The sequence below is a fragment of the Rattus norvegicus genome, chromosome 6 (genome assembly GCF_021556685.1).
Source record: "Rattus norvegicus strain SHRSP/BbbUtx chromosome 6, alternate assembly SHRSP_T2T, whole genome shotgun sequence".
Taxonomy (NCBI): domain Eukaryota; kingdom Metazoa; phylum Chordata; class Mammalia; order Rodentia; family Muridae; genus Rattus; species Rattus norvegicus.
Window position 1 is genome coordinate 20,313,224 of NC_141539.1, and position 14,053 is coordinate 20,327,276.

General features: G+C 46.8%; 1 protein-coding gene across 2 annotated transcripts in view; it reads right to left on the reverse strand.

Annotated features, from left to right (window-relative positions):
* Tmem178a (transmembrane protein 178A) overlaps positions 1–3,130 on the reverse strand; it is a 59,598-nt gene extending 56,468 nt beyond the window's left edge. Inside the window, exon 1 of one of the 2 annotated variants that reach the window (XR_015621974.1) lies at positions 2,671–3,130. Coding sequence is in view for 1 of the 2 variants with exons in the window: in NM_001004282.1 (NP_001004282.1) it covers positions 2,671–3,070 (400 nt within the window). In the remaining variant the exon portion in view is untranslated. 2 annotated transcript variants of the gene reach the window in all.
* Between the last annotated feature and the right edge of the window lie 10,923 nt (positions 3,131–14,053).

The window sequence follows — 14,053 nt, forward strand, 5'->3', positions numbered from 1 at the left end:
AAATGATTATAAGACCCCCAAGGCAGTTCAGAGAGGAAAGTAGGAAGTAGACCTCGAGGCTCTGGGTAAAGGGATGTTTGAGGTGCGCGTGAGGATGGTTCCTAGTGGTTTATGCTAGGAAAGTCAGACCACAGCCATCTGATGTCAGGTGCCAAAACAATGCTAAACAAGGTTTCCTAATATGGATGCCCGAACCATCTGCTGGAGGCAGGTAAATCTGGATGATTTTGCTTTTCCATATTATTCACAGAATCGGAATTTTAATGAAACTTCCATGTCCCTGTCTTTCCCCAGAGGTGAAGCAGACCCAGAAGTTACCAGAAGTAGGAAGTTAGTTTCCTCCAGCCTAACGTGGGTTAGCAGCAAACTGCTGCTGGAAGAACTAGAGGCTCTTCCGGCCTTCCCCTTCCCCCAACAACAAACTGTGACCCTGTAATGACTGGTGTCCTGCTTTGCCCTGAGCATCTCATTCCTAACATTATCAGCTCATTAACTTCCCAGGATTCCAAATTCACATGGCTGTTATTAAAACAACAATACATCTCAGATCTAGCAAGTTCCCCAAAGCACAGTCAGCCTTCATAGACAGAGACAACCAAACCAAAGGCCAAATGAGTCGAACGATTGTGGGAGAAAATACGCTGGGGTTTAGTAACAGGCGCAGTATGGGACCCCCTATTTTTCTGACAGGCCAGAAAGCCCCAGTGTTCTCCACAAAGAATTAGCTAGCAACTATCAATGTGAGGTAATTTTTTTTTTCATCTAAAAGATGCATTCATGACCAGAACAATGTAAGCCATCTAATTAGTATATGAGTTCTGTTGTGCGGGTACTGTACTGGGCAGCCATCTGTCAGAAATCGTAGCAGGGTTAGAACAGAGGGTTGAAAGATTGGATTCACTGACCTCTGATAACATTCTTAATCTCCTAAGATCACTTGATTCTGGACACTCTAGGAGCTGGGTACCTCAGCTAGCCAGCATAATTCCATAAGGATCCTGGAGGATCCCTGTGGGAGTGAGTTCTCCTGCTGTGGGCCAGACTCTGCTCTGCTGTTTCAAACATCACACTATCCAAATTGTATGCAGTGATATAATCTATGCACAGAGGAGTGTGTGTGTGTGTGTGTGTGTGTGTGTGTGTGTGTGTGGAAAATGCAATTCTGCCATTTCCAAAGACAAACTGAACTGCTTACTTTCAAAATTGCCTCGTCTGAATGAGCACTCCATAACCGAGCCTCCACAGCCAGCTCTTACAGTTTATCCATGTAGCACGCTACTATCAGGATTAATTATGCAGTGTCTTCATGAGGAGAAATCAGATTTGGATGCAAGTTGGAACAGAAAAGAAAAGGGTTTGCTTCCCAAAGGAAGATTACTGTATCCGACTGCCCTCCGAATTGCTGGAGCCCTTCCATATACAGACAGATTTGGATGGCAGTCCCCAGCTGGGCTAGCCATGGGAAGGAGGAAATTGACATGTTTGAGAAATGAAGACTATGCCAACCAACAAGATGGGGAAGGCCAGCACGTTATTAACCCCCTCCTTTCTCGGTAGTTTCACGGCGAGCTGTAATTCAGTGCACATCTGCTCACTTGATTCTAAATATTTTCAGACGGGCTGACCTCTGACTTCCTTTTGGGGGAACAGTGAGTCCAAGGAAAAGAAGTTTGTTTATTTGTTTTTCTTTCAGGGGACATTCTGTGGAGGTTTGAGCTTTAGAAGTTAAAGGAAGCGCTACAGAAGAGGACTGTCACATTGAATATTTTTACATGCATGGGATTGCAAAAAAAAAAAAATTCAAACTACCTGATTACATACAGAAGATGGGTGTTGCATAGATTCCAGAAGAGCAAAGTGATGCTACACCAACACAAAGCCCAAAAACCAACAATAAGGACAGCCTACAGAGTGTCACAACCATAAGAGTGTGACAGGTAGAGTCTCCCAGCCCAAGTCTACTTTCAAGGACTTGGCCCTTGGCTCTCCTTAGCTACTTTGACCCTGAGGAGGGTGGTCATCGGGAATGTTGAATAATGAATAAAGCAGGTGTCTTAGCTGCTTTTATTAATGAATTAGGGAATGCAAAGTCCAATTCAAACAGACCCTGAACTTGGGAGTGTTTGGGGGACAGACCTTCGCTCCCCATGAATCCTCCAGGCTGGGATGCCCACATACATCACCCAGCTCAATCCACGAGAAAGCCCTCCTCCCTCGTCCTAGGGTTTATACCTCATCTCTTCCAGAGGGCATGCCTCAAAGGAAAATGCAACTTGAGGGAGGAAACCTAGTTGAGAAAGATCAGTCTTTGGGCTGTCACCCTCCCTGGGAACAGTGTCAAGAAAATTCACATATACATCCCCAGTCAGCCAGGTGCACGGGCGGAGAAGGACCAGAGGAGAGTCAAGGGGAAGAGAGACAGCGGTGAGGGGTAAAACGGAGTCCAGGAAAATGGTAAAAGAAGGATAGGTAGGATGAAGCAGCAAGGAACGGGAGAGAGAAGAGTAGCTGGAAAAGGAAAGCAGGGAAGCAGCCTGGAAGGGTGAAAAATGAGCGGGGCAACGGAGCGCAGCGACTGGAGAGGCAACCGCGGGGACCAGCGCGCCCCTGGGATGCCCGGACTGTGCTCCGCGCGCGGACGCAGGGACGCGGGGCGCGCTCGCCGCTCACCTTTCAGGATGAGGGTGTCGATGTCCCGGTCGATGCCCAGGAAGTAGCACTTCCTCCAAAGGCCGGAGTAGGTGGCGAACAGCGGCCGGCCACACTCGGCGTCCAACCCACCGAGCCCCAGCAGCGAGCGCCAGGACTCCGGGTCAGAGCGCCCAGGGCCGCCGGGGAGCAGCCGGCGCCCCAAGGGAGGCGAGTCCCGCAGCGGCAGGTGCGACAGCGGCATCAGGCGGTTCTTCTGATCCGGGGGGTCGGCGCCCGCGCGGCTGCGCTCGCAGCTCTCCTTGTGGCGCCGGGGGTCGGTCTCGTACCAGTGATCGGTGAAGATGGCCGTGACGAGCAGCCCCAGGGAGCAAAGGCTGAGGCCGAGGCTTAGCGCCGTGACGAGCGCCCGTGGCTCCATGGCTTCCCGGCCAGCAGCAGCAGCCGCCGGTGGGCTCGCCGCCGCCGCCAGACACAATGCACTTGGCCTCGGCGCTCCGCCGAGCGCCCTCCCTCCCCGCCACCTGCCCCGCACTCTCCCTCCCACAGCCGCCCGCCCGCCTCACTCCCCCGCGGGAGCCTCCTCCCGCCCGGCCCCGCGCCCTCCCGCGGCGCTCTTACTTTCCCGCGGCCCTCCCCCTTAGCCACACTCTCCACAACCCACCCCCTACCCGGGCCGATCACGCCCCTCGTCCTTCTCCCTGCTTCCAGCTCCCGCGGTCAGCCCCCTCTCTCCAGCCCCCTCTCCCTTTCTTCACTTCTGCTCTCCGTCCTCCCTTTGCTCTCTCTCCCGTCCTTTCTCCTCTTAACCCAGTCCCTACTTTCTCTTTACTTTTCTTCAACTCTTCCAGACGCTCTTTCCCCCACTCCCGCGGGCCTTTGCGTCCCTGGCTCCTTCTGCCTTTATATACCTGCCTTAGATTCCAACCCTCTTGCCACCTGCCCCTGCGCACACCGCCTCCGGTCCTCTGTCCCTCCCACGACCTTACAAGACATCCACCAACATCACGCTGGATCTTGCCTCTTGTCCAAGTCGATTTTGATCACTGTCTGTTTTGCCCCCGGAGCAAATCTCATCCTTGAACGTGGGCGGTTTTGAGTATTCAGACTCTTGATCTAGAACAGCCAGCCTCTCTTCTAGACTTCTGAAGAATCCAGTCTCAGAGACCTTGGCAGCCAGCTCTGTAGACAGACCTTCCCCTCTCACTTTGCTCGCGGCAGCCTGGAACCCTTTTCTCTGCTCCAGCCCTTCCTCTGCAAGAAGATGCCCAGTGCCCCTGAGGCCACAGAGCCACAGTCAGAGATAATAGCGGCCCACTTCATTTCTGCCTGCTCCGAGATAGACTTCTTTTTCTTGAGCTATCTCCACGCCTGAGTGACTGACTGGCCTCCTGGATCAATATGGCCTTGCAGTGGCACCTGCTCTACCAAGTGATTATTGCCTTTGAATAAGGCAAGCCCTCCCTCCAGTGATAAATCAAACTAACGATTTTCTCCTGTGCCAGTTTCTCTGGTGGTCATCGAGGGTCAACAACAAACCAGTGCTCTACACCAGTCAACATCTGAGACTTTCTGCTCTCCCGGGGCTTTCTGAAGTCACAGATGTTCACTCCAAAAATGGCAGGCATGATCTTTCTAAAAGAGGAATCCTTAGGTCCAAGGTACGGAGTGAACGATGTGCACATATATTCTGCATGGCAAGGGACCCACCTACACCCTTGGGGCCACGTCAGAGGCAGAAAACCATGCTGTACCAGCCTCGAACGGCTATCCTTATGCTCTGACGCTATGAAATATTAATGATTCAAGAGATTATGAGGCATTCATTAGATGCTAAATGTCATTACTCCGTGATTTAATGGGACTTATTAATTAGCGCCCCACGTCAATTGGTATCGAGGTGCTTTATCTGCCTCCTACGGAATGGCATCTGGAAAGGTGGCATGAGATGCCACTGCCATCCATTTTCATTGCTGCTTGTGCTCAACATCTTTGGGGATTTTTTTTTTCTCTGTGGAAGAGTATGTACCTCTTCTGAGCTATTCAATCCACAGAAAGATCCCTTAAGCAGATCTTGGTCACATCAGACCCCTGTGTCTGTTTCTGCTGACCTGACAATGTGAATTATTGCTTGGATTTTCTCACAGCTGCAGCAAGAACTGTGGTGAGCTCTGGGTCTAATTAAGGAAGACAAAGAATTACAATTTTAGTGTTCTTCTCACAATCAGCCTTGCCTTAACAGGAAGCACTAAACCCAGCAGAGGCAGCTTCACTCAGGATTTACACAGAAGTGATGGGACTTAGAAGGTTTCTTTTATTTATATTCTATAATATGTATAAGATTGTAGACCTTTCCAGATCTACAGAGCCCCTTGAACTGTGAGTCCAATTGGCATCTGAAATTAACTTAGGGTGCCCTGTGTCATATATATATATATATATATATTTATTTATGTGTGTGTGAATGTATATATATATGAATGTATATATAAATGTGCAAATATATCTCTCTCAAGATAGTTATTACAAACCTGGAGCGTGTCAAAGATTGCCTGCCCTTTAGTTGTCTTCATTCCTTTGCCATGTCCTCACCTGATGTACTGCAGGACACAAATAGTCAGCCACATTTCATAGTCACATGATTATCATCTCAATCACCCTGTCCCCAAGTAAAAACAGACAGCAGAAACCCCCTTCAGTCACTGCCATGTGACTATCCTGCGTATAGAAGAACATGGTGTTCTGCCCCTGTGGAACTCTTTGATCACTCCCTCCTTAGAAGCCAGCATCATCCTTGGAGTTCATTTACGTCCCTGTTTAAAACCAACCTCAGCATATAATCTAAAGGTTACTCAGTGATGGATTGCCTTTGACAGTATTTCATAAAAAATGTCGCACATTACAAATACGGGCCAGCAGTGTGTAATGAGAGTACTGCCTCTGCTGGTTCTGCGTTATCTGCGTTGGAGAAAAGTGACATGGGATGTGTATACGGGCCTCGCTACAGCGATAGCACACCGCTTCGTCCACGCTTTCAGCATCCCCTTGGCTGGAGATCGTCAGTGATGAATTGTCACCCACCAAGCACTGCTGGCTGAGAAGTGAGGAATGCGGAGATGGGAAAACACTTCCCATCTACATGTTGTTTCCCACCCGGTGGCAAGGGGGAAAAACATGCACAGAACTAGAGGCTAGGGCTGTGACAGAAATGTAAACAGTGTTGTGGGAAGGTGAACGGTAAAATGACCCACTGCCTGGGGAGCGGGAGTCAGGAGGGCTGTGGACAGACATTTGAGTTAGTTCTCCAAGGACAGATTCAGTTTGGCCAAGGAAATGATATCAGTGATATTAGCATCCCACTCAGGTTATAACTCTTCCATTTTTATGTCCATCTAGTAGATTTGGAAATTTCAGTGTTTATGGACATTGTAAAACAAATATTTTTCCGAGTCTTTCTGTCATCTAGTCGGGCTGCTCTAATGGCTTCTTACATGGCCCAGCATCAGCAGGCTGGGACCTCAACATTTTCAAACGTTGCTTAATACATTCGTCTAAAATTTGTCTTTGCTATCTCCAGACCAAATGCCCCTGTATTGAAGGGGGCAGGGAGAAATCCGGAGAATTTCCGCCTGGGAACTCCGCTGTATTGAACAGCATGTCTAAATGTCAAGTTTGTCCTTCCCTACATTGTAGCTGCCCTGCCCCCGCTCTCTTTTCCTCTCCTGTTGATAATCCGTATAAGCCCCTCAAATTCGGTGTTTCAGAATTTTCCAAATTATGCAGCTTTTTCCTTTGAAGTGTCATTTGTGTCCACCCTCCTGGGTCTTCTCCAGTAGCCATTGCTGTGTCTCTAGCACCTCACCTGCGGATTGGCATAGCGGTGTTCTTTGTCCCTAGGATTTAGGACAAGCTCTTCCTACAGTCATCATTCCCAAAGCATTTAAACGCCCCAACTGTTATATTGGCCATCTTGAAATATTAGAAAACAACACTTTTTGCCTTCCTTAAACACATTTGCCATAATATCTGATTGCCAAACTTTGATTGTATTTATCATTAGAGTCAGAAGTTCTTTGCACAAATATTTCCTTATAAAAAGATCACACACACACACACACGCGCGCGCGCGCGCACACACACACCCCTCCATGTATCCCAGAGCTATGGCACTATGACAATGATTTATTGACACGTCAATGCTAAGCTAACATTGCTGGTCATAAATATTCTAAGAGACCTTTGCCTTTCTGCTATAGTGCCAAGATTCCAAGTACCACCCTTCCTTATTTTGAACTTGGATCAAGCCCATGTCATTTAACCAAAACTAGGAACCAACTCATGAAAAGCGAGGCTTTCTTTTTCCTGGTAATATCACACATTTTTTTTTCCAGTACTTAATGTAAGGATGTAGTCAATTATGTTTTTGATCTACAATATGTCGTTTCTAAAAATACTTGGGGTATGTTCTCTAAGTTTTTCTCTGGAAGCAGTGTTATTTTAACTCAAGATATATTAAGCACTTCCAATGTAAGTCTTGGTGCTAGGTCTCACTGGCTTCTGCCAACATGAGGGAAACGTGGCCCATGCATGCCCTCAGGAAGCTTTAGGTTGCTAGAGGAGGGAAACAGAAATGTAAGGAGCAATGAGAAGCTTGGGCAAATGACATCACGGGGTCACAAACAACATCCAAGAGAAAAACCTAGTCCAGACACAGAAGTTTCCACTCTGAAAAACATGGCGGCAGCACCATCTCAGGCCCTTGGATGAAAGGAAGTCATTTCTTCTGTCAGCTAAGTCCAGGGCAAACCCAGAGGTATATTTTAGAGGCAGCACCCACACCATGGTTCTCTCCTGGATCCCACACATGTGGCAAATCATCCTGACAGTGCCATTTTGTCACAGACTAGATGCCTGAAACCACAAAATACCACAAAAGCCCTGAAATAGATGGTGGCTGATACGTTTCTCATCTCACTGACACAGCACAGAATGTCACCATTCTTTTACACATTCCTGGATTAAGCTGATTCCTTTTTGGATCCTTTAAGCACATATGGTAGGGGGGAAATGTTCAAAGAAACCCATAACCATGTTAAGTCCCACTCAAAGTGTGATGTGTTGGCAGATGGCGGCTGGCTAATTGTCATACCTAACTGCACCCCCCCCACCTTGTCTGTGTTTGCAGATACTAGGGTTCGATTCTATGCTCTTGGGCCATATTCCACAACTAAAGTGAATTGGATGTATCTAAGATGTCCAAAGCCTCCGATTCACAACCATCTGTGAGGCTGCCCTGCTGGACAAAAGGGCCAGACTTGCCAAATGTCTACCCATTTTCTCAGACATAAACCTTCTATCACAGCTGTATCTGTACAAAGAACCCAGGACCTGGGGAATCCACATGGGTGCTTAGGCCAAAACAGCCTGCCTAACAGAGACTCAGTGCTCTCTAACCATGCTCTGCAAGGCAAGCGGTCACCCACCTTCTCAGATACATAAATATGAGCGACCAGGCTATAAACGTCTACCTTGCAGGGCCATCCTATCCTTCCACTCTCTTCCCTCCCCTGTGCCTGTAATAGTAAGAACATCTAATGTAGATGTCATAGATGCAAATGGCTAGATAATTTATTAGTTACACATGTCCATGTTGCTATTTACATTCAAATAAAAGAGACAACCTATCATCTCCATTGATTCAACACTATTTGCAGAGTTCCTATAGGCCAGGGAGAGGGCCTTCCAAGCACGAAGGCCCCAAGGAAGGACAGAACTTTGTATCATGAAGGAACTGAAAATGAGTGCCGTGGATAGAGCATAGTTGATGAGGGATGAAGGAATGGGAAATAGCTCAAGAACAAGATGACATTGCAGCATTAGTCAAGTCCAACCATACATGGAGCTTGGACTTGAATCAAAAGAAAATCTTTAAGGAGTTTTAAGCAGGGAAAGGGCATGAATTGATTCATGTCTGTAAATGTCACTCAGACCGCTATGTGAAATTGGCCAGGGCCTGGGGATGGCCAGTGTCAGGCAGGACAACCAGTCAGAGGGGATGACCCAGTCACGGTAGATACCATTAGCACATGAACCAAGGAGGCAGGAGTTGAAACAGGGAGACCAGTGGAGGTCTGACTCACAGCAATGCTGTGAGTTCCTAAACAGTTTGCCAGGAGCTCTGAGGGGAAGACCGGAGGAAAAAAGCATTTAGAGAGAGAAGCAGAAGAATGTTTTGGACATGTTGACTTTGAGACAGCACTTAGCAAGCCCAGTGGAAAAGGCAGTCGGATGTGTGAATTTACAACTAAGACAGGCAGCCTGGCTGAGGCTGTTCCTTGATGGTAGAATGTTTTCTTGATGTGTGCAAGGCCCTGGGTTTGTTCCCAAGCAGAGGGAGTGGGAAGAGTTTAGAGTAGAGATGTAGATTTAGTGATATCAACATACAGGTACAGATTGCATACGGACAGTTAAGTTCATGGGACTAAGTGAGATTGCTCAAGGGAAGTATGGCTTTAAAGAGCTGAGAGGTTGGGAGTTCGGGGTCGAGGCTCGGGGACCCTGGAAAATACAGAACTTCATTGAAAGAGAAGACTCTGAGCCTCTGGTTCCTCGTCTGTGAAGTGGGGGTAAGAATGGGACCCTCCTTGAGGATGCCGGAAGACTCTAAAGAAGACAAAGACCAAGCCCTCAGAGACAATGAGTGGGAGCTGACACATAGCAAGCTCTCAACATAACCGATGGCCGCACTCATTCTCATCACTTCTGCATCTCCAACAGCACGCTCTGGTGACTGCTCACTCTGGCCAGCCATAATCTTGTGCTCAGAACATGACCCTTCCAAGGACTGGGCCCTTGGAAAGCATGAAGGCCCGGTTTAAAGCCCCCAGATACATAAATTCCCTGTAGTGTCAGTGAGATGATGTGTACCCAAACTAGGAGGGGCCATTGTGCTCTTTCAATAGCCTATTTGTTATGGGCCCACAGAGGGGGGCTAATGCAGATTTTCGAGCAGCAGAGAGGAGCTGCTGGGCCCAAGGAGGTGTTTTCACCCTCCAAGCTCTTTAGAGTGGATGATCTGGAAAGGCCTGTGTGTGAAATGACTGCCCACAGCTGCACAAATCATACGGTATGGGTATCTGGACCATTGAGAAGCTCTCGGAGGACACGGGGACATTGAGTCAGCCTTGAACAGCACCTGTATGAGAAGAGAGAGAAAGCTACCCTCCCCATTCATTCATTCATTCATTCATTCATTCATTCACTTACCTACTTATTCACTTTACATCCAAATCACTGCCCCACTCCCGGTCACTCCTTCCACAATCCTTTCTCCCATCACCCCCTCTCCTTCTTCTCTGATGGGGTGGGATATGTTCTCCACCTTCCCTTTTAAGAAGGGAATGAATGAGAGAAGGGCAAGGATTCAGACACAGTCCAGACTGAAAGACGCATCTCCTAGAAGGCAGAAGGCACCACTGCTTACGTAATGAGGAACATAAACTCCACTACTGGCATGAGCTGGGTCAACGTTCCTGATTCTCCTGGCCAAGATCTGGAGACAAAGGTCGAGTCAAACTCAAAGCAACAGGGTCACATAAGCATTTGTCCCCACTCGGGAGAGCAAAGTCACACCCTGAACAGCTCTGTTTTTGTCTTCAGTTCTTGTTTTGGATAAATCTCTTGGAAAAAAACGGGCGAGTCCTGGCATTTATTAGCTTGGATGTGAAAAACTATCAACAACTGGATGCTCGGAAGAATAGCCCAGGGTGCGATCTATTCGGCCCAGGGTGTGATCTATTTGGCCCAGGGTGCGATCTATTCGGCACAGCGCTCAGCGCGCCAGGATTTCATCAGCACTGTGGACCGGAGCGTGAGCATCTGATGTGCACAGTGCTTGGAGAGCCATGCTGTCCTGGAAGGAGTCACCTGTTTGGCAGCTCTTGGCACACGACCCTCATGGTCACACCTGAGCCCCTGTAATGAGTGGGTACCACATGGCATTGGTGGTCACTCAAGGAGAGACTCGAATGAAAGCCTGGGGACAAATTACCATCTCACCCCCGACTACAGGATGGAGATGGGCAGGACCTTGTCAGGGTCAGATTTATGAGGCTGATTAGAAGAGAGAAGGGGAACGCATCAGTGGCCAAAAAGGAATCGGCGTAGGTGGCGTTGATATATGAGCTCCATCTGCCTAATTTATTTGGTGTCGGCAACCTGCTTGTGATGGAGAGCCTTGGATCGTGTGAGTGGCAAGTCAGAGAGAGGGTTGGCAGTGAGGGAGATGTCTCTTAGTGTTTTCCAGCCAAGACACCTCATGCTTTAGGAACCCTGAGGAAATCCCAACACCACAGAAAATGGTTCTCTCCTAGAAACCCCAACATTTAGCCAAAAGAAATTCCTAAAGTTTCAACTGATGACCTTTAGTCGCACATAGGAAAGGTTACTTTTGGGTGTTTGGGAAAATTATTTAATTAGTCCATTTTTTTCTCCCAAAGAGGCCTGGTTGGCTGGGCTCACCTTGGAATTTGTGGGTAATAATTAGTTTTTCCAGTCTTGCTTGGTGGCTAACAATTTTCTGTAGTAACCGCTTTTCTCAAAAATTCTGGCCCTGCTTTCTCCCAATAAAATGAGAATTTAAAATGGTATTCATGACTGCATTAATTATACTTATAGGGCTCATTTTTAATTTAGCTTTAATCATATCTTACTATTTAAAATAATTTTTAAATTTCAATATATTTTGATCATACTCTTGACCTCGCCTGTCCTTCCAGATCCCCTCTCCCTCTTTATCTACCCAACTTTAAGTTCTTTCTCAAAAAAACAAAACTCAGTGGAACAGAGCCTCACAAAACCAAGGAAACAAAGTAAGAACCATACCCATACCGTAACCAGACAAAAGTACACATACAAAAAATAATTGTGGAGTCCAGTTATGTGTTGGTCAGCTGCTCCTGAATATGGGCCCTGTCCTGGAGTGGTTGATATATCCGGTGTCACTCTGTGTGTCCCTCCCAGCAAGTCTAAGTGACAGTTCAGTTGTTAACCTTTACCCTATTGTCTAGGTTTTCATTCATTCACTTCTTAATATAGCAAAATGAAATATAAATATAAGATAAAATGTTCATCAAAGTTGGACAAGACAGACCAACAGAAGGAAAAGAGCCCAAGAGAAGGCACAAGAATCAGAGACCCGCTTGTTTGTACACTCAGGAATCCCATAAAACACTAAACTGGGAGCCATAGTATAGAGGCAGAGGACCTGACCCTGAGCCACGCAGGCTAGATGTATAGGGCTCACTTTTTTTTTTTGATGGTTATAGTTTCATTTATTTTAATAGTTTTGATCTTAGTTACTTTTATATTGCTGCTATAAGATACCATAGTCAAGAAAAGTTATTAAGTTATTTGATTTGGGGTTCCATGAGTTCCAAAGAGTTCCATGGTTATCATAGCAACGAGAATGGCAGCAGATAGGCAGGCATGGCACTGGAGCAGTAGTTGAGAGCTCACATCTTGATCCACAGCCATGAGGCAAAGAGAGGAGAGAGACTGGGGATCTGGGAATGATGCAAGGTTTTTTGTTTTGTTTTTTTTGTTTGTTTGTTTTGTTTTGTTTTTTGTTCTTTTGTTTTTTTTGGTTTTTTTTTAGAGTTATTTATTTTATGATGTGGACTTTTTAAAATTTCAAAGCCTGTTCCCAGTGCACACTTCCCCAAATAGGGCCATGCCTCCTAATCCTTCCCAAACAGTTGAACCAAATGGATGACAATCAGTCAAACATATGAGCATATAGGAGTCATTTTCATTCAAATTAACCACAATTTTGTCCAGAAACTTAAATCTAAAGTTAATTTTATAATTTTTGCTGTTATTTTTACTGTCTTTTCATAGTATGTAATAAATAAACAACTCAAGCTGACACCCCTTTTTAATAAAGAAGTTGGATACATGGAGAGATGGGGAAGATTTTTTTTTTTTTTGGTGCTACATTGTCTTTGTCTGACAGTATCATTTTTTTTTTTTATTAACTTGAGTATTTCTTATATACATTTCGAGTGTTATTCCCTTTCCCGGTTTCCGGGCAAACATCCCCCTCCCCCCTCCCCTTCCTTATGGGTGTTCCCCTCCCAACCCTCCCTCCATTGCCGCCCTCCCCCCATAGACTAGTTCACTGGGGGTTCAGTCTTAGCAGGACCCAGGGCTTCCCCTTCCACTGGTGCTCTTACTAGGATATTCATTGCTACCTATGAGGTCAGAGTCCAGGGTCAGTCCATGTATAGTCTTTAGGTAGTGGCTTAGTCCCTGGAAGCTCTGGTTGCTTGGCATTGTTGTACTTTTGGGGTCTCGAGCCCCTTCAAGCTCTTCCAGTCCTTTCTCTGATTCCTTCAACGGGGTACCTATTCTCAGTTCAGTGGTTTGCTGCTGGCATTCGCCTCTGTATTTGCTGTTTCTGGCTGTGTCTCTCAGGAGCGATCTACATCCGGCTCCTGTCAGTCTGCACTTCTTTGCTTCATCCATCTTGTCTAATTGGGTGGCTGTATATGTATGGGCCACATGTGGGGCAGGCTCTGAATGGGTGTTCCTTAAGTCTCTGTTTTAATCTTTGCCTCTCCCTTCCCTGTAGGGCTCACTTTTAAATGTGATAATTGGTAGCAGCGACAGTAAGCCAGATATGGTATCCCTAAGAGTTATTGGGGGATCAACCTAGAATAGAGCCAGGATTGAGATGAAGGCCCTCTGTGATTTCTGGGATGTGGAAGGAGATTTGGAGAAGGAATTGCTCTTAAAGCCGAGGAAAGCAGCACGATGACACTAAATACTACCAGATCAAGGCATCTCCGCAATGGGCTGTCTGTAAAACTGCAAGACAGAGAAAAGCTGCACCAAGATACAACGGACCAAGCATCAAGCACAGGTCGCAGCAGTTGACAAACATTCTCTATCCTGATTCGGCATGGGTTCGGGTATTAATTAATCAATTTTTACTTACTTAGTCATGTTTGCATTTTTGACATAGCATCTCAACGCTGCCTAGGCTGTCCTTGCACTCACTATTGTCTGAGGATGGCCTTGAAGTCTTGATCGCCTTGCCTCTGCCTCCAAGGCACCGAGATTACTGCACACACCACCACGCCTGTCTTAGGTTTGGGATCTAAAGATCTTCTGGGTTTATGCTCAGCAGAGTAGTCATTTCCATAACTTCTCTGATTCTGCTGACCACCTTTCGCCTGTTGCCACGGAGTCTTTTTAGGTTCATAGATAATACTTAGCACGTATTGGTCATATACTATTTGACAGGGGCTGGTTGTAGGTTGATGTCAATATGCAGGTGAGGGCTGGCACCAGTTAGGTCAAGGTCATGATTGGACAGTAAAAAAAAAAATAAGGACAAAGCTTC